At 37.6% G+C, this 20,922-nt stretch overlaps 1 protein-coding gene across 1 annotated transcript; it reads left to right on the top strand.

Moving 5' to 3' along the window:
• The first annotated feature begins 770 nt into the window (after nucleotides 1-770).
• On the top strand, nucleotides 771-20,022 carry Meioc (meiosis specific with coiled-coil domain). Its single transcript, XM_085695859.2, has 8 exons — nucleotides 771-861; nucleotides 1,199-1,333; nucleotides 5,844-6,001; nucleotides 8,858-8,962; nucleotides 11,046-12,918; nucleotides 13,553-13,687; nucleotides 17,230-17,410; nucleotides 18,293-20,022. Exons 1-8 carry the CDS (start codon nucleotides 856-858, stop codon nucleotides 18,520-18,522), a joined length of 2,823 nt encoding a protein of 940 aa, XP_085551985.1. The 5' UTR covers nucleotides 771-855; the 3' UTR covers nucleotides 18,523-20,022.
• Nucleotides 20,023-20,922: the final 900 nt, after the last annotated feature.

Raw genomic sequence — 20,922 nt, 5'->3', positions numbered from 1 at the left:
CGTAGGGTCCCTGGAATAGCTTTGAAACAACAGCGACAACAAAAATATAAAATTTTTTAAAAAAATTAAAACGATAAAAAACAAATTCAGGGTGAAGTTTGTTCAAAAAGTCACACCCACAATTAAGACTCAAAATACCTTGGCCATGAAGGAAACCTGAGCAGCTTGCTCCCAACCACCTAACTCTACAAGGGTTTCATTTCCTCGCCCTCAGAAAATGGCCACAGCAGTCTATGGGGCTGGCAACGCGGGGGAATCCTGGGAATTAGGGGAGGGGGACCAGGACACCACATGAAGATGTTGACACAGAGTGCAGGGCGGAGGGCTTCAGGGTCCTCGCCAGTTGCTGTGCAATTTCCCTAATCTTCCTAGCACCGCTCCCGAGCCCGTAGGCGCGTGCCTCTTCTCAGCCAATCAGCGGGCCGGTGCGCATCCACTCCGGCCAATCCCAAACGAGCTTGCTTTGGGCGGGAAAAATCGCCGAAGCGGCCTGAGCAAGCCCTGAGCGAAGTCGGCTAACTGCTCCTTCTTCGCCCTGTCCCAGGGGGGGGTAACAGACCCCGGAGGCGGCCGCCCATTGGCTGGGCGACGGGCCAATGAGGGGTGCGGGATGAGGGGCGCCGGGCCTCCTAGGCGTGGGCTGGGCGGGGCGCCGGCGGCCGGTGCCTAGTCGCGAGGCTCGGACAGCAATGTAACGGCTCCTCGCCCGTCGCACCCTCTCGGCCCCCCAGCCACAGAGCGGCTCCAGGCGGCGCCGAGGTGGGGTGCGGGCTGAGGGAGCCGGGCCTCGACGTCCTCCCTCATCCCCGTCCCCTCCGGAGCTGGAGCTCGGCCAGGAGGAACCGGGGGACCCTCATGGAGGTGAGCTCCGGAGACACCTGCCGGCCCCGTCACCCCCAAGGCCTGAGGGAGGGACCTGAGGTAACCGGCGGGGCTTCGAGGATGGCGCCCCGGGAGCGACGCTGAGGAGATGGCCGGTGGCGGGTGGGGAGGCGGGTCTCTCGGCGACGCCTGGCTAGCTGTGGCGTTGAGGCGCTGTGGCCCCGCGGCAGCTGGCGCCTGTCAGAGCCGTCGAGGGACGGCTTCAGGGGGTTGGTGCGCAGCGGGGCGGGGGGAACGAGGAGAGCCGGGGACCCCCGAGTCAGGGTTCCCTCAGGACCTGCTCGGTGGTGACCTGGCGTTTCCTTGTCCCGAGCAGCCGAAGGTGGCGTTCCGGGGAGGTGCGAACCGGTGCTGGAACCTCAGCGTGGACACCAGCAGTCGGCTGTCCGACGTGTTCAACAGCATGATGCTGACCGGCTCCACGTCCTTCTACGACTGCTACAAACCCCAGGTCCATGACCAGACCCGACGCCTGCCCTCCCTGCCCCTCCCTGTTCCTCCCTGCCCCTCCCTCCCGTCCCTTCCCTTTTCTTTTTTCTTTTTTCTTCGAGACAGGGTTTCTTTGTAGCTTTGGAGCCTGTCCTGGAACTAGCTCTTGTAGACCAGACTGGCCTCGAACTCAAAGAGATCCGCCTGCCTCTGCCTTCCGAGTGCTGGGATTAAAGGCATGCGCCACCACCTCCCTTCCCTCCCTGCCAGCCCCTTCCCTTCCCTTCCCCCTCCCTCCCCTCCCTCCCTTCCCTGCCCTTCCCTCTCCCTTCACCCACCCCTCCCCTCCTGTCGGTGCTCTAGCTCAAACCCAGGACCTGGTACATCCAAGCTACAACTCCAGTCCTGTATAGATTGAAAAAGTTGAACAGAATCAGAAAACTGGGGGAAACTGGTTTTTTTCTTTTAATATTTAAAAAATTACATATATAGAACCCAAATTTTTAAAATTACATTTTTGGTGGGATGGAAACATGCATGGCGTACATGTGGAGGTCAGAGGACTTTTCAGAGATTTCTCGCCCTCCATCATGTGAGTCCGGGACTTTGAACTCAGGTCCTCAGAAATAGCAGCAAATACCATAGTCCCCTCCCCAAAGCCATCTAACTGGTTCAGAGGAAAACATTTTAAATAGATTTTGCATAATACACAGCTGGCCTTGGAAATAAGAGAGGATTTTTTTTTTAATTTTGAAAATTTTGTTATGGGGCTGGAGAGATGGTTCAGAGGTTAAGAACACTGATTGTTCTTCCAGAGGTCCTGAGTTCAATTCCCAGCAACCACATGGTGGCTCACAACCATCTGTAAAGAAATCTGGTGCCCTCTTCTGGCCTCTAGGCACAAATGCAGACAGTACACTGTAAAGAAAGTAAATAAATCTTAAAAACAACAACAAAAAAAAAGAAGAAGAAAATTTTGTTACGTATGATAGCTTTTCCAGCGTGTATGGCAGCGCACCACCTCTGGAGACCAGAAGAGGGCATCAGATCACCTGACATGTATGCCGCCATTGGAAGAGCAGCCAGTGCTCTTACCACTGAGTCATCTTTTCAGCCCCAAAAAAGAATTTTCTTTCCTTTCCTTCTTTTTTGTTTTGTTTTGTTTTTTTGTTTGTTTTGTTTTAAATAAGAGCTCAAGTCCAGGACATGGCACTTGCTATGTTCTATACATCAGAGCTACAAGTTTTGTCCCACATATGTTGAAAAAGCTCCACATGGAAACAGGGTTTTGTTTTTAATTTTTTATTACTTTTATATTGTCCTATATAGAACCCAAATATTTTTAACTAGATTTTGTGTGTGTGTGTGTGACAAACATACCATAGCATACACCCTAAGAAAACATTTTTCATTGGCTCATTTCCATCCTGTTCTTAATATAACATATCAGTAATGTAAGAAATTTCATGCTTATTTAGTAAGAAGATATTGTTTTATAGTAAGCTTTTATTGCAAGCACTTTTTTAGTTTTTAATTTCAAACAATTAAAATATAAAAATTTTATACCTTTAATTTTCTTTATTGTGTCTTTAATTACCTCACTGAAATGTGTTGTTTTGTTTTTTGTTTGTTTGTTTTGGCTTTCAAGACAGGGTTTCTCTTCCCTGTGTACCGTGGGTGCCTTGGAATGGGCTCTGTAGTCCAGACTGGCCTTGAACTCAGAGATCTGTCTCCCAAGTGCTGGGGTTAAAGGCATGTGCCACAAGTCCTGGCAAGACAGTTTTGTTAATCAGGCATAGAATAAATTCTTTATTGTTTTGTTGCTGTTTAATGTACATGAGTGTTTTCATCTGCATGTGTGTATGTGCACAATGTGCTTGCCTGTGGAGGCCAAATGAGGACTGCATCCCTGAAATTGGAGTTACAGAAGGTTGTGAGCCACCATGTGGGGGCTGAGGGTTGAACTGGGTCCTCTCCAAGAGCAACAAATACCCTTAACTGCTGAGACATCTCTCTTGGCCCCTGCAAATTCTCTTTATTTTGTCTTTTTTTTCTCAATGCTGAGGACTGAACCCAGGGCCTTGCGCATGCTAGGCAAGCGCTCTACCACTGAGCTAAATCCCCAAACCCAAGTTCTCTTTATTTGAAAAATTTTAAGCAGGTCATCAATATTGGTATACTTTCAGTTATAACAATACATAGGAATAATTTAATCTGAATTATAACTTACTATAATATATCCATTTGCAGGTTGAGAAATTGAAGCTCAGTAGCTTGATTTATGCCTTATATAGAACCTGGATCTTTTCTTCTCTCTCTTCTTTTTCTTTCTTTTTTTTTTAATTAATTAATTTATTATGTATACACATGCCAGAAGAGGGCACCAGATCTTATCATAGATGGTTGTGAGCCACCATGTGGTTGCTGGGAATTGAACTCCGGACTTCTGGAAGAACAGTCAGTGCTCTTATCCTCTGAGCCATCTCTCCAGCCCTTCTTTTTCTCTTTTAAAATCGTCTCATAACTCAGACTGGCCTTTAACTCGCCATGTAGCTGGATATGACAGTGCACTTTTGAGCTTCCTGTCTCCACTTCTCCAGAGGTGAGAGTATTGGTATGGCCACCATACCCAGGTTAAGTGATGCTGGCTTTAATCCATTTAATTATTTATATGAAGTATATAAGCAATTAACATTTATCCAAATATTTTAAATATTACCAAACTTTCATAAATATCTTAACAGAAAACAGTCCGTATATTTCCCACTATATTATTTTAGTTGATTGTTTTTATCAAAAAGTACTTGCTTGGACTTGGGGCTATAGCTTAGTTGGTAGAGTGCTTGCCTAGCACACACAGAGCTCTGAGTGTGATACCTAGCACTGAATAAAGTGGGTATGGTGGTACAGACCTGTAGTCCTCCTGCTGGAAAGGTGAGAATGAATGAGCAGACATTCAAGGTCATCTTCAGTTTTTGAGACAGAGTTTGATACTGACCAGGTTTGTCTTGAACTCATCATATAGTTTAGGCTAACCTTGTACTAATCGTCCTGCCTCCATCTCACAAGTGCTGGGAGTGCAGATGAGTACCATTACACCCAGCTGCTTGTATTTCCTTCTAATTGTAGTAATAGTTTTAAAATTTCTGAGACATATTTATCTTTTTATTATTTATTTTACAATATCTCTTGGAAATACAGAGTAGGTTCAAAATTCAAAAGTTGTGGAAAAGACCTTGGTTAGGAGTAAGATCTTGAGTTTTGGCTTAATTTCATCATGTATTTGCTGAGTAATCTGTAGCCTTGTTTTTTGGTTGTTTTTTTTGTTTGTTTGTTTTTTGGTGGTTTTTTTTTGTGATGATAGGGTAGTTTTATGCCACTGAGCTATTTTCTCGACTCAATTCTTTGTTTTAAAATAGAGAAGCCAGGTGGGACTGTGCCTGTAATCCCAATGTTTGGGAATCAGAGACAGGAGGATTGCTGTGAGTTCAAGACCAGCTTGGTCTATAAAGTGGGTTCCAAACCAGCCTGAGCTACAGAGTAAGACCCTATCTCAACAACAACAGAGAGTATTCATTTCCTAAGTTGACTAACCAAAATAATGTATGTGGAATTTATATGAAAATTAGAGTTTTAAATAGTTGTATGTTTTCCATTTAATAAATTTTGTAAAGCTCTGAATGGTGATGCACTCCTATAATACCAGATCTTGAGAGATGAAGGAAGGAAGATCAAAAATTTTAGGCCATTTTTGGTGAGTTCAAGGCCAGTCTGGACTACATGATTCTCTATCTAGGAAAAAAAGTGAATTTTGTGTATAATTTACTTAAAATAATACTACTATCTATGCAAAGTCTTCTGTGTTTATAATATTAGATCTACAGCAATTATAGCTATCAATAGGTTGTTGCAAAGAGAAAGAAACCTAAAGGAATGATGTCTTTTTCTATTTTCTAACTTAAAATAACATTAATATTAAAATTATTATATATAATGTGTACATGTGAGTATAAGTGCACACATTCTATGGCACACTTATAGAGGTGTTTTGGACTTTTGGAGTTTTGTTCTTCCATTGTGGGTTCCAGATATAGAACTCAAGTCCAGCAGGCTTTCAAGAACAAGCACTTTTACCCTCTGATCCATTTCACCTGCCGATCCCCTTGTTTCTAATATAAGGGAGCTATTAATGGAGATTTTATCTTTAGTTTAACAAAAGCTCTAGATCTGATCAATAACTTTTTGTATATAAAAATTTATTGCAACACAAACATGTTCATTTGTTTACATAACGTCTGTAGTTGCTCAGCATCAGTGTGGTAGCAGAGTTGAGGCATTTCAGTCGACTGTAATAGCCAACAAAGGTTTATATTCCAGCTTTTGGCAGAGTTCCTGAGTAGCTAAGATAATTATGTTCTAAAGTTGAATGTTGTAATGCCTGCATTATTATGTTTTCTTATTATTTTCCTAATACTCTCCAATAAATGAAATTTTGGTCTCTCTGATGTACAAAAATTTCTTTAAAATTTTAGAATGAAGACAATGTAGACCTAAGACAGACCTGCACTCCACTCTCTTCATCAACAGAGTACGCAAGCTCTATAGACTCCTCACTCTTCTACGCGCCGTGGTCTACTTACGGAGATGATATTAAACAACCTTCTAGTTCTCAGATCAGTGTAAAGAACAGGTAAATATGAATAGTTTTCTCAGGCTAAATGGTTGGGTTTTTTTTTAAGTATGATTTCATAACGATCAAAGTTTATTGGATTTCTTTCTTTTCTATTTTAATATAGTCAGAATATAATTTTATCTTCATCAAAGTTTTAAGAAAGCTTAAACCAGGCAGTTATTTGTGTATAATTTTTAGTTAATGTTTTTAGACAGTGATTCATTACTTATTTGTTGTTTTTCTGCCTTTACCTCTTGAGTGCTGGGATTGTGGTAATACTTAGTCTCAAATTTCTTTAAAAAGATTTTTAGATTATTTTCTGTGGGTGCTGATAACTGAACCTGAGTCCTCTATAAGAGCAACAAGTGTTCTTCAGCACTGAACCACTTCTCAGGCCCCAAAACACAGGCTTCTTACGTTCTTCTTTTTAAAGATAATATCTTTAATATTTAAGAAATGTGTTTGTATGTGCACCCATGTGTGGTATAGAAGTCATAGGACATAGAAGTCAGAGGACAACTTGAGAGAGTTGGTTCTCTTCTACCATGCAGGCCCTAGGGATGGAGCTCAGGCTTTGTGGTAAGCACCTTTTCCCACTGAGCCTTCTTGCTAACCCTAAATGTAATTAAACTTAAAATGTTTAGGGTTAGGGAACTGGAGAGATGGCTCAGTTGTTGCACTGGCTGCTCTTCCAGTGATTCTGAGTTCAATTCCCAGCAACCATATGGCAGCTCACAACCATCTGTAATGGGGGCTGATGCTCTCTTCTGGAATGCAGGCCTACATGCAGATAAAGCACTTATACTCATAAAATCCTTACATAAATACAAATTTTTAACTATTTAGATCTAATTTTTATCCAATTTTAAGTTTTCACTGGTTTTCCTTATACAACAAGTAGTGTTTTATGCAATATGAAACTTTTAAAGTATTTTCTATCCTGCAAACGATAAGAGCTTACTACATGCCAAATATTCATTTACTTGGGGAAATAGAACTAATACAGTGAATATTATTTAATCTTGCAAGTAATTAAGATAACAACAATAATAACATACTAGGGACTTGCAAGTGAAAATTAAAAAAGAGAGCAAGGCCAGGTGTGATGGTACTTGCCTTTAATCCTTGAACTCTGGGTTCAAGGACAGTCTGGTATTCATATATATACACATGTGTGTATATACACATATAAGTGTGTGTGTATGTATGGGCTAGAGAGATGGATCAGTCATTAAAGACTAGGCTCATAACCAAAAATATAAAATATATAGAAACATATATACATAACATTACAGAAAACTGTTAGAAGGATTAGCTTAGGAGTGATGTTTTACATTTATTTTAATTACATATGAGAGAGCTATTAATGGAAGTTTGATGCATCTTCAGTTTAAGAAGGAAGCAGATATTTGTTGAATCCTACTAATTAAAAACATTGAAAAATTAAAGCTATAGGTAATGCAATATTAGACTATATAATACACAATTCTTCAAAAATAATTGAAGTCAATAGATAATAGATACCATTAAAAAATTCAAGGGCCAGGTGTTGTGGCACAGTCCTTAAATCCCAGCACTTAGGAGGCAGAGATAGGCAGATTTCTGTGAGTTCAAGGCTAGCCAGGTCTACATAGTGAGCTCCAGAAAAGCCAGAGCCACAGTGATGTACATGTCAAAAGAGAGAGAGAGAGAGAGAATTCAAACTTCTCAGAAATTTGTGTTAAAGTGAAACAAGGACAGGCTCCAAAGCCACAGAGAAACCCTGTCTTGAAAAACCAAAAATAAATAAATAAAATAAAAAAGAAAAGTGAAATGTTATCTTGACCAATCTGTCTTTTCTTCCACGATGATAAATATTAATGGTTTGGCAAATATTGAATCAAAAATTTTCTAGATCTATATATACAAAGAGAATTTCATATTGAATCTTTATAAATTAACATTGTATATATAAATTTATACTGTGTAGTGGAAAAGAGTATTGGATTTGATGGCACCAGTGTTTGTTCAGTTTGTAAGTCACATATTCTTGTAATATAATTTTAATACTTCAAATTATTATCCATTCAACAGATAACTAGATGATTACTAATGTTTACCTTTCTCAATTAAATATTTAGTGTTAGCCAAATATATTTTAAATTCTAAAATATCCCACCAATCTGAAGTGTTGGAAAGAAAAATATATTATCTCTTGTTGGTTCAGGCAGGTTACCTAAGCTGGCCTCAAACAAGTTTTTGTTGTTCTGAGACCCTCTCTCTACTTAATCCTGGCTGCTCTGGAATTACTATGTAGACCAGACTAGGCTTGAAGTCATAGATGTCTGCCTTCCTCCACCCCCAGAGTGCTGGCATTGAAGCAGTGTGCCACTAGCTCATCTTTATTTAGTTTTCAAATAACAAATAAAAAAACTTAACAGGTTTAGAATGATGTATAATTGAACTAGACATACTTTCAGGTGTGGTACTAAGCATTTTTTTTTAACACGCTAAGTCAGAAATTTGTGTCTTGGTCACTTAATAGCATATGTTATAGAGAAATGAAAAATAAACATTATGTAAACTAGACATAGGATTTGAAATGGAGAAATATTTATGTATGCTAGATAATATACTAAACTTTGAAAATGTTCTTGTCTTTTCCTTGTTTGAAATGATGTATAGAGTCATTCTAAGTATTTTACAGGAAAGATGATAAGAGGGGATGGAAATGTAACTCAGGATTAGAATACTTGTCTAGCATGAATGAGGTCCTGTTTTGATCTTTAGCACCATGAAAGAAAAATGAATAAGAAAGAAAAAGAATGGAATATGTATGGAAGGAGAAATTGATTTTAATAAATAAGATCGTTTATATATGATATTCATTTTTAGGATTCAGACCGAAAGAAATGACTATGGCAGTGAAACAGACTTATATGGACTTGTGTCTAACATTTTGGAAGAACAGGATAAATCACAGCCATATTTTGCTGAAGGGTTAGTATATAAGCTTTATAGTGTATAATGGACCTTTTCATTGACATATATTAGGTTACCTTCTTTTCTAAATTTTATTTTTATTTAACAGTGGATCATAGAATAGTAGGTATTTTAAAGTATTTGTTTCTAGGAGCCTTGATTTTGCTGAAGAACTTTCCATACAATTGAAAGTTCATTCTAATATTTTATTTGCTTAAAAATGTTGATTTGAAAAAATACTGTTGCATAATTCATAGTTATTTCCCTTGAGTTCATGAGCTAAAGTTTGGCTTCAGAACATAAGTTCCAAGAAGCATTAAACTTAGACCTTGAAGGATAAAACTCAGTGCAGAAATACATACAGATTTTATTCATGCAGTAGAGGTTTTAAAATGTTCTAATTGTTTTAAATGGGTGTGGAGTCCATAGTACCCAAGTGCCCTATTAATAAGAAAATATGTCATACATGTGTAACCAGTTGAAATACTTAGGTTCAAAAATATTTTAAGCAAGACACATCTTTTTTCATTAAAAATTTAAAAACACACTTTTGAATTATATAATAATCTATTCAAAGGAAAAACTTACTATCTGCTTAGTTTAAACAATTCATGTAAGACCCTAAAGACCACCTCAGACCTTGGTTAATGACTTTTGGAAAAGTGTGGTGAAGATATTAAAATTAAAATGCATATACTCATGCACTGCTTAATGATGGTGACAGGTTCCAAGAAATGCATTATTAAACTATTTCACTGTTACTGGAATAGCCCTTACCCAAAGCTAAATGGTATAGGCCAACCATTCAGTGTAACTTCTTGATATAGTCAAAAGACACAGTAACTGTGAAGTGGTCTGAGTGGGTGCACATGTCTGTAATCTCAGTTTGGGCTGAAGAGTACAATCCAGAGTAGAAGGCCATCCTGGGCTACCTAGAGGGTTTAAGTATTTGAAGTTGGCTTTGGCTGTATAACAAGACACTGTCTACAAATATACAAACAAAAGTCAAAGAGAGATGAGAGACAGTGTAACCATAAAATACATAGGGCTGCTGCTAGTGTAATGACCATTTTACAGTTAACTTTTTTTTAAATAAAAGACAATAAAAATATAGAGGTGCTGGAAAGATGCCACAGTGGTTAAGAGTACTTGCTGTTCTTTCAACGAATCTAAGTTCATTCTTCAGCATCCATATGAGATGGTTCATCACCTTTTGTATCTTCAGCTTTAGAGGATTTAATGCCTTTGACCTCTGAGGAAACAACACACATGGACATACCCACATGCAGATACATACACATAAACATAATTAAAAATAACAAAGACAAATCTGAAAAATTTAAGTATACTACAGTAAGTGCATAAACTAGTAACATAGTCATTATCATCACCTAATATTATATATTACACATAGCTGTGTCATATACTATTAAACAACTAGCAGTGCAGTAAACTTGTTTACACCAGCATCACTATGCCACTATGTTCTGTTACTGCTTCACATTTATTTGACACACAACTCCTTTTTTTAAAAAGATTTATTTATTATGTGTACAGTGTCTGTCTGCATTTATTCCTGCAGGCCAGAAGATGTCACGAGATCTCATTATAGATGGTTGTGAGCCACCATGTGGTTACTGGGAAGAGCTGCCAGTGCTCTTAATTTCTAAGCCATCTCTCCAGCCCCTGGCACACAACTCTTAGAGTAGATAGCACATTCCGTATGATTGACTTGTTTGGAAGCAGTGATAGTTTATAAGAAAAGGTTGAGGGGAGGCTGGAGAGATGACTCAGTGGTTAAGAGCACTGGCTGCTCTTCCAGAGGTCTTGAGTTCAATTCCCAGCAACCACATGGTAGCTCACAACCATTTGTATGAGATCTGGTACCCTCTTCTGACCCGTAGGCATCCATGCAGACAGAATACTGTATACATAATAAATAAGTCTTTAAAAAAGAAAAGAAAAGGTTGGGAAAGATTTGTGGTGTTGGGTAAGAGAAATGGTTTTTGTTTTGTTTTGTTTTTTGAATCTTCCCTAATGTTTACAGAGGCAATAAATCTCTAAGACTTAAATTGTAATTAAATGTGTTTACTTGTTCTAGGACCTGCTCCTCCAATTTAAAGTCAGTTTGGCCAATGAACACAAGCAGATTTGTAGATCACCATGACCTCTTAACAGAAACCAAAAGGCCAATAGATACAACTATCTCTCAGCAAGCTTTTTATAGTGGTGAATCTGTGTCAGCAGTGGAAAAGCAATACTTGCATAATAATAATCTCACACCACAACAAAAAATAGATGAACTTTATCATGGATATACCGGTTTAGACCTTGAAGAACAATGGTTGTACCTCTCAAGAAGTGATCATTCTAATTGTTACAATATTCAGACAAATGATACAGTTAAGGCAACTTTCCAAGAATATCCATTTATCAAAAACTGTTTTACACCACAAACAGGTCTGTCTGATATCATGAAAGAATCAGGAATTGATACTTACTCTTATGGAAGAGAGAAAATATGTGCTAAAGGTCTTGAAACACCATTGCAGCATAAAAGGGCAGAGATATTTCTTTCCCAATTCAATAGATATAATGAAAATGCTGATTATTGTAGATACCCAGAATATGCTCATCCTAATAAGGCAAAGCTTAACAAATGTTCAAATTTTAATGTTCAAGATGGTAAAAAATTAGCCAATGGTACACCTGAAACACCAACTGTGGAAGCAGAAGCCTATACAAAGTTATTTCAAGTGAAACCAGCAAATCAGAAAAAAATGGAGGAGACAATACCTGACCAACAGAATTTTGCATTTCCGAAAACAACACCACATCTGACAGAAAAACAGTTTGCAAAGGAAGCAACATTCACTGCTGATTTTGGCTTAAAATCAGAATATGGACTAAAGTCTCACACAGCTTGTCCAGCTAATAATGATTTTGCTAATGTCACTGAAAAACAACAATTTGCTAAGCCTGATCCTCTAAATTCTGAATATTTTAAATCAGTGAATTTATTCTCAAATTCAGCAACATCTTCAGGAGGTATCAGCTTAAACAGACCAACTTGGATAAATGTTCAAACAAAAAATAACCTTCCTATTCCATATCGAAATCAAGGTAACTTGATGAAATTAAATAGTCATTTAAGTGCAGCTTCAAAAGGTTCTAGCCATTCTTCAGATTTCCCCCAACTATCATCTACAAATTTAACCTCAAATAGCAATTTATTTCAGAAGTATTGCCAAGAAAACCCTTCAGCATTTTCTAGTTTTGATTTTAGTTACAATGGTGCAGAAAGAATTCAATCTGTGAATCACATGGAAGGACTAACAAAAACTGGAGAAGACAATCTCTTTGAATCGGTTACAGAGAAAAAAATAAAGCAGCCGAATGGATTTTGTGATAGCTATTCAGCATCACAGTATGGGATAATAGAAAATGTAAACAAACATAATTTTCAGGCCAAGCCCCAAAGTGGACATTATGATCCTGAAGACATCCCAAAGCATTTTGATGGGTTACCACAAAATGCATATCAAGATCTGTTAGAGTCACAGGGTCATTTTAATAGCCACAGACAAGGAAGTGGAGACAGCAATATAAATAGCCGTGTGAATCGCACACAGGCCTCATGCTTTTCTAATAATTATATGATGGGAGATTTACGACATAATCAGGGGTTTCAACAACTTGGTTCAAATGGGTTTCCCCTAAGATCTACCCACCCATTTGGCCACTCAGTTGTTCCACTGTTGGATTCCTATGATTTGTTTTCTTATGATGACTTAAGCCATTTATATCCTTATTTTAATGATATGATGTATGGTGATAATTCCTTTTCTGGTTTTGTGCCAACGTTTGGATTTCAAAGACCAATTAAAACCCGCAGTGGACCAGCTAGTGAACTTCATATTCGTCTAGAAGAGTGCTATGAACAATGGAGAGCATTGGAAAAAGAGAGAAAAAAGGTATCACAGAACTATTCATGTAGAAGTAACAGTGTGTTCCATCTGCTTGTCTTTGTTTACCCAGTGTGGTTTAAGAGTATTTATTTCTAAGCTGAATTCTGTGATGTATTTAAATTATACCATTGATGTAAGGACTTAGCTGGGTCATTTAAAGATAGAAAGACCAGGGTTTTGAAACAATCGTTAATCTGAACTCTTTTAAAATTTTCTATGAAGTAGATTTTCTTTTTTAAAGTATTAAATTGTTGGAGAATATTAAAGTGTATATAAATATGGGGAAAATATTATGGTATTGTGATTTATATTTGGGTTTATCTTTTTTTGTTGTTTTATTTTTTTGAGACAGGGTTTCTCTGTGTAGCTCTGGTTGTCCTGGAACTCGCTCTGTAGATCAGGCTGGCCTCAAACATAGAGATCCTCCTGCTTCTTCCTGTCAGGTGCTGGGATTAAAGGTGTGTACCACCACTGCCCAGCTCAGTTTTTCATTTTCTAAGTTAGCATATGAATGTTGTTTATATTAGTTGTATTTTGATACCCAAACAATTTTATTTAAAGGGAAAATTTTTCTGTTTCTTAAAGCTGTGAAAGATATTATCCACTTTTTAAAATCTAGTATCTAAAAATTATTTTACAGACTGAATTAGCCCTTGCCAAGAATTATCCAGGAAAAAAAGTATCCAGTACTAATAATACTCCAATTCCAAGATTGACTTCCAACCCATCTAGAGTTGATCGCTTAATTGTGGATGAACTTCGAGAACAAGCCAGAGTAAGCTGTAAAAACGTCCAATAATGGTCTTTTTTAAATTACTTGATAAAAATTTAAAGGAGTTTAGCAAGTTAGAGTTGTGAAGAATTTTATTATCACATTTACAGCCAGGTGTGATGGCATACATATGAAATCTCTGCATTTGGGAGGTGGAAGCAGGAGGACAAAGTTTTAAGGCCAGCCTCAGTTATATTAGTGAGTCTGAGAACAACCTGGGTTCAAGACAAACAAAAAACACTGTAAAATCACTTACATATAGCTGAAAAAATTAGTGTGTGTGTGTGTGTGTGTGTGTGTGTGTGTGTGTATGTGTATGTGTATGTGTGTGTGTATGGATATTGAGGCCACAGGTCGACACTGGGTGTCTTCCTTAATTGCTTTCCACCTCAATTTTTTGAGTCACTGAACCTGGAGCTCACTGATTTATCTAGGCTAGTTCTGTGGTGATATTTTATTTGTGCTATAACAAAGCTTGCCTGAGGATCAGAGTGTGGAGCAAGCCACTAGTTAGCCATAGAGACTAGGCACTCGGGAGGAAGAGGTAAACGGATCTCTGTTGAGTTCAAGACCACCCTGGGCTACACTAGATTGATCCAGTCTCAAAGAGAAACAGAGCCAGATGGTGATGTCTCATACCTTTAATGCCAGTACTTGGGAGTCACAGACCTTTAATCCCAACACTAGGGAGGTGGAGCCAGGAAAGGATTTGGTTGGCCAGAGAGAGGAATATAAGGCAGGAGGAGACAGGAGCTCAAGGCATTCAGTCTGAGTACTTGTAGAGACAGTCTGAGGATTTTGTAGAGGTAAGAGCTAGTGGCTGGCTGCTTTGCTTCTCTGATCTTTCAGCTTTCACCCCCTAATATCTGACTTGAGATTTTTATTATTAAGACCAGTTAGGATTCAAATTAGATTAGTTTACTAGCAAAACTTAGGTATTCTCTTGTCTCCACTTCCTCAGCACTGGAATTACAGGTACACACCACTGTGTTTGGCTTTAAGAAAAAACATTAAAAAATAAAAATAAAAAGCAGGAGTGCTGGGGTTCTGAACTCAGGGTTGCATGCTTGCTCAGCTAGCACTTTACTGACTGAGCCACCTCCCCAACACAACTCAATCTCCAATACAACTCAAATACATTCATCTTTGGTTCTATAACTATGATGAATATTAGAGAAAGGCAAGAATAGTTCTATTTAGTCTTTTAATTTGTAATCATTTAGTAAGTAATTTGAGTGGGCTAGAGATAGCTGTCCATCAGTGTCAAACACTTATCCCTAATGTGTGAAGTCCTTGAGTTTCATCCTCAGCACCATAACATAATATTTTAGTAATTTAAAAAATCCTACTTCAGGGATGGAGAGATGGCTCAGAGGTTAAGAGAACTGACTGTTGTTCTGGAGGTCCTGAATTCAATTCCCAGCAACCACATGATGGCTCACACTCATCTATAATGAGATCTGGTGCCCAGAACACTACACACATAATAAATAAATTAAAAAAAAAAAGAATCCTACTTCAGCTGGGCGGTGGTAGTGCAAGCCTTTAATCCCAGCACTCGGGAGGCAGAGGCAGGCGGATCTCTGTGAGTTCGAGACCAGCCTGGTGTACAAGAGCGAGTTCCATGACAGCTAGGACTGTTGGATGGATAGACAAACCCTGTCTTGAAAAAATAAATAAAAAATAAATTTTTTTAAAAAAGAATCCCACTTCAAACTCATCTTGGCAAATAATCCCCAATGGAAAGAATAGTTTTAAAATCCAACACTTTAAAGTGCTTTAAAGCATGAAAGACGGCTCAGTGTGTAAAGGTGCTTAATGCCAAGGTTGATGACCTAAATTTGATCTCTAGAACCCACATGGTGGGTGTAAGAAGAAAACCAACTCCTGTAGGTTATTACCTGAATTTTAACATAATGGGGTCATGCATATGTATATCCACATACATACATAGAAAAATGTGTAGGAGCTGGAGAGGTGATTCAGTGGTTAAGAGCATGTGTTGTCCTTGAAAAAGACTCAAGTTCAGTTCACAGCACCCTCATAAGCCAGCATATCCATCAATTCCAACAACAGGAAATCCAGTCCCCTTTTCTGACTTCCAAGGGCACCTGCATTCACATGCACATAACCCCCATGTACATGAATACACACACACACACACACACACACACAAACAAATCTTTAAAAAATATTTAAAAAATTAAAATTATGACATTTCCATAATACATTTTACTGTTCATTGCTCATTACCTGCCCCATTACCTTCTTTGTCCACTTTTCCCTTTAAGTAATTTCTTAAATCCAGATTCCACATGATTAAAACAATGTCTTTCTTACCTCCATTACCCTTTTGAACCTTCCCTATTTAGAAACATAAATTTTAGTTCACTGGAGTTTTTGCATACTTTTTTTCCTTTTATCTATTTACCCCTCAATGATCTAACCGGTGTATAATAGAAGAAAAATATTTAAGACTGAGAACAGACTTGTTAATTAGTTTCCAATGATAATTATTCTACTTACTTGATAGTCACATGTTGATTAATCAAAAAGTTCTTTAATTTGCACTGTTTAAATTTTGAAACATGCTAGGCATATTAAACATACTCCCCATACTAATTAAACATACCCAGTGACATTTTAGTTTTGCACATGTATGAGAGTGTGGTTTACATGCATATACATGCATATATATGTATGTATGTAATTTACATCTGTAGGCCCACATGTGGGGGTTAATATGTATGTATGTGCAAGGACCTGTAGAGGCCAGAGGTTGGTATTGAATATCTTCCTTGTTCGCTCCCCACCGTATTTATTGAAGCAGGGTCTCTCACTTGAACCCATAGCTCACCAGTTTGGCTAATCTAGCTAACCAGTTTGCCCAGGGGATCTTGTCTCTGTCTGTGGAGTGCTGGTATTATAGGCAGGTTGCCAAGATTTACATATGAGTGTGGGGGATCTGAACTTTGGTTTTTGAACTCGTATGAAAACACACTTTAACAATCCATCTCCCTGGTGTCATCTTTATGTTTTGTGGGGTGTTTTGTTGTTGTTGTTGTTGTTGTGTGGTCTATGTCTCCCCTGCTCCAGACAGGTAGCCCTGGTTGTCCTTGAACTTGCTTTGTAAACTAGGCTGGCCTTGAATTTACAAAGATCTGCCTGCCTGTCTCCCAGGTGCTGGGTTTAAGGTGCATGTCATCACGCCCAGCTGTAGTTGTCCCTTTAACTCAAATTCTCCTTTAGGTGGTTCTTACTAACAGTGCTCTATTTATAGACTTGCCAAAAAAACATATCAAATCTTATCTTTGCACAGTCAGTAACATGACTGTGTTTAATATTTATTTTTTTATTATTGTTTGTTCTCAGTAATCAACTCCAACTTTTAAAACTAACATACACAAGCTAATTTCTTTCCCCTAGCATAGTGTTAGGACACAGTAAGCATTCGTTTATTTGCTGAACAATTATTGTTGCTTTCATCTCTGCTGTCTTCCATTAAAGACTCGTTTGCCTTATCAAGGTTTAAATGTTTCCTTCAGGTTGTGACTTTACTAGGCAAAATGGAACGTCTTCGAAGCTCTCCCCTTCATGCTAATATCTCTACTGCACTTGATAGACACTTGGAGTCAATTCACATTGTACAGTCACGAAGAAAGGATGAAATTGTTAATGCTTCAAATCGACAAAGACAAGGAGTGCCTCGGTGCCAAGATGACAGAGGTACAAATGATTTGTGGTTTGTTTTAATATTTTATTTATTTTTATTTTATGTATGACTGTTCATACATAAAATAGGGCATCATATCCTATTATAGTTGTGAGTCTCCCTGTGGTTGCTGAGAATTGAACTCAGGACCTCTGGAAGGGCAACCAGTGCTCTTAACTGCTGAGCCATCTCTCTAGCCCCAGAGGTACAAATGTTAATGCAAACTCTTTTGATAAAGCAGTGTAATAATTTGAATATTAATAAAGTCATACTTGAAATTAACAGATTGGATGCCTGCAGGCCAGAAGAGGGCACCAGATCTCTTATAGATGGTTGTGAGCCATCATGTGGTTGCTGGGAATTGAACTCAGGATCTCTGGAGGATCAGTCAGTGCTGTTAACCTCTGAGCCATCTCCCCAGCCCAAAAGATTGGATTTCTAAAATTAATATTTATTTAAAGAACAAATTAGCAAATGATCACATTATTTATTCCCAAAGTACTTTGTTCTCTTTTGTTAATTTTATACACTTAATTATATATGTCTTACGATACAGTCTCTTTTACCAAAGCATAGTTATTGCTATACAGATAAAAGAAAGTAACAATACTTTTAAGTATTTTAAAAAACAAAGTACTTCATTAGCTTAGCCATCACCATTTTTGTAAAAATTCTTGCTCGGGCTCCAAATAGAGGATATAGAGTCCTGATGTCTTTATGATTGGTAGAGAATACAGCGATTAACGAACATAGGTAAAATGGCTGAGTAAAGCGTTAGACTGTAAATCTAAGCAAAAAAAAAAAAGTTTGATCATTTAGTAGCAACAGCACTGAGTGACTTAAGATGTAGGGGGTATTTGAGTGAATAATAAAAAATAACTTTATTTATTTTACAGATGTTTTTGCTCTTGCTACAGCAATTAAAGAGATGTGTGTAGCTACTCGGAAAGCACGCACTACCCTATGGTGTGCACTGCAGATGACCTTGCCAAAAACAGCAAGTACATCGGGCCAAGCTGACATGGAAAAGGCTTTCCAAGATCTAGTAAACTGTGAAGATAAAGTCCATGAAAGCATAAATAGTAGCAATCCAATGAACCAGAGAGGTGAAACAAATAAGCATTAAGGAAATGCCAGCAGAAGGAAGAGTTAAAAAGCTGATAAGTAAATGTATCAAGATGTGCTAAAATTTTTAATGAACTTGTCAAACTTTCAGTACATTAATTTTCTTTCAGATTTAAAGTTAATACTTCAATGAAGTCTAACTTCTATTTAAAAATCTGCTTGGAATGAATCAGATACAGTTTAAAGTGAACTCAAAGGTAAAGTTGATTACTCCAGGAGTTCTGAGTAGTCAAAGATAGCAAGTTTATTTAATTAGCGATCCTCTTACAGCTAAAAATTGCTTAAATCCATTCTTCAGTGCAGGTAAATGCAAATGTGAAATTCTTCTAGGAGATAAGTTTCATTTAGTTCTGCCTTAGTAAGTATAATTCCAAATAATGTGACTGTAACCCAATTATGGCTACAGTTTAGTAACCAAGACAAGTTTTGATTGTGATTTAAAGTATTTTCCTTATGAAACTGGATAATACCTAGGAAACAAGGAAAACAAGGATAAACCCAATATTCATGTAAAATTTAATATTTAAAATACTACCATATTTATAAATTTGAAATCTTAGTGCCTAAGTATATGGAAGGAAATGCATCTGATTCTCCTAGATTAGTGATAAAAGTGCCAGTGTGAAAACCATGCAAGTTACTGAATATAAAACCTGTTCAAATCATTAGTGTATATTCTTTAAATTTTAATTATACTATCAATTATTAAATATTTCCAATTTCAAAGTATTTAATTGAATCAAAATAAAACATTCCTTTATCTGGATCTTTTAGACTCGATGCCTAGTAACTAAAATAATGACTCTTGTTTTAATACCCTTAGTTTGCTGTCTTTGATGAGGGTATCACGAAGTTCTAAAATGTATTTTTTAGGTTAATCTTTAACTAGTTTAGTTTTGCCAATTAGTTAGTGTATATTTTGTGTAGTTATGTTCATTCGTTTGTTTCTGTATTTTTTAAAAACACTTGAAAGCTTGGCTTTTTCTGTTTATCATCACTTAATATCTTTGTATTAGAACCCGAATAATTTATTCGTTAATATGAAATGTTGATATTATGTGACTCAGAAGATCTTGGGTTTTAAAGTTTCTAGCATGAGTTAAACGATAATATAATGTACTGATGAAATTTAATTGAAATATCCTTGACTAGAAACACTGATGTTTTTAATGTTAGTGTTTTTTCTTAGCTTTAGAAATCCTGGTATATATATAAAAAGAAAGAGTGTAATCACACCAAATAAATTTTCTTTAGATGATGTTCAGAAGAAACTGATTGAGAATGCAGGAGTAACTGTAGGGAGAAACATTTTGATCACTGATATGCTTAGAACTACCAAATGAATTTACACTGAGGGTAGTGAAATAAACTAGACCACTCCACCACAGTCACTGCATAGAAAGTGGTTAAGGTTGACATAACACATGTTGAATGTTATGAAAACAAATATTGTACTGAATTTAGTCTCTCAGGAAAAAAATAAATTACTTTGTTGAAAATATTTGGTTTCATTTTTACATTTGTGTTAATTTCTAATGTATTATTTGTCTGAAAAAAATCACATGAATTTCATTTAGCTGATAAGAGCCATTCTGGTTGGCTGGGCGGTGGTGGCGCACGCCTTTATTCCCAGCACTCGGGAGGCAGAGGCAGGCGGATCTTTGTGAGTTCGAGGCCAGCCTGGTCTACTAGAGCTAGTTTCAGGACGGGCACCAAAACTCACAGAGAAACCCTGTCTCGAAAATAAAAAAAAAAAAAAAAGAAAAAGCCATTCTGGTTTAAATTTTATTCTTAACACATAAGAATATTGGTAGGTGATTGTGATTCAGGTAAGATTCCACCTGACCTCTTTCAAAGATGAAACTTACTTTGCCTTGCTGAATTAAAAAAAAAAAACAAAAAACAAAACAAACAAAACAAAACAAAAAACTAGGAAGACCTTTACAGGACAGTGGTCACAAATTAATAAATACCGGTCTGTTAAGGAAAACCAAACGCTGGGCTGGGGATAAAGTTCAAATGGATGCATGCTTACAGAGTACTCAGGAGACAGACTCTGGGTTGCTCCAGGGCACTATATAAAACATGTGTGGTGCATGCCTGCAATCCAGCACTAGTGGGGTGAGGGCAGGAGGACCAGAAAGTCAAAGCTATCATCAGTGACAAAATTTTTAAGGCTAGTTGGGAGGTCAAGGTAGGAGAATCAGAAGTTAAAGACCAGCCTCAGCTAAATAACAAAAGCCAGCTGGGGCTGTCCTGTCACAAGATTTCTGAAATTTTGCCTTAGTGGCATTTTCTATAGTATAGAGCAGTTGTCCAAAAAGTATTTAAATTACAATTTTTGTTTGTTTCTTTTTCGAGACAGGGTATCTCTGTAGCTTTGGATCCTGTCCTGGAACTT

This window comes from Myodes glareolus, chromosome 9 (genome assembly GCF_982192425.1).
Source record: "Myodes glareolus chromosome 9, mMyoGla1.1, whole genome shotgun sequence".
NCBI classification, from domain to species: domain Eukaryota; kingdom Metazoa; phylum Chordata; class Mammalia; order Rodentia; family Cricetidae; genus Myodes; species Myodes glareolus.
Note: the sequence above shows the minus strand (reverse complement) of the source record. Positions and strands in the feature narration are given on the sequence as shown.

Coding starts and splice junctions, on each gene's coding strand:
- Meioc (XM_085695859.2), top strand. Junction 13,688..17,229: donor AACTTCGAGAACAAGCCAGA/GTAAGCTGTAAA, acceptor TGTTTCCTTCAG/GTTGTGACTTTACTAGGCAA. Junction 17,411..18,292: donor TCGGTGCCAAGATGACAGAG/GTACAAATGATT, acceptor TTTATTTTACAG/ATGTTTTTGCTCTTGCTACA.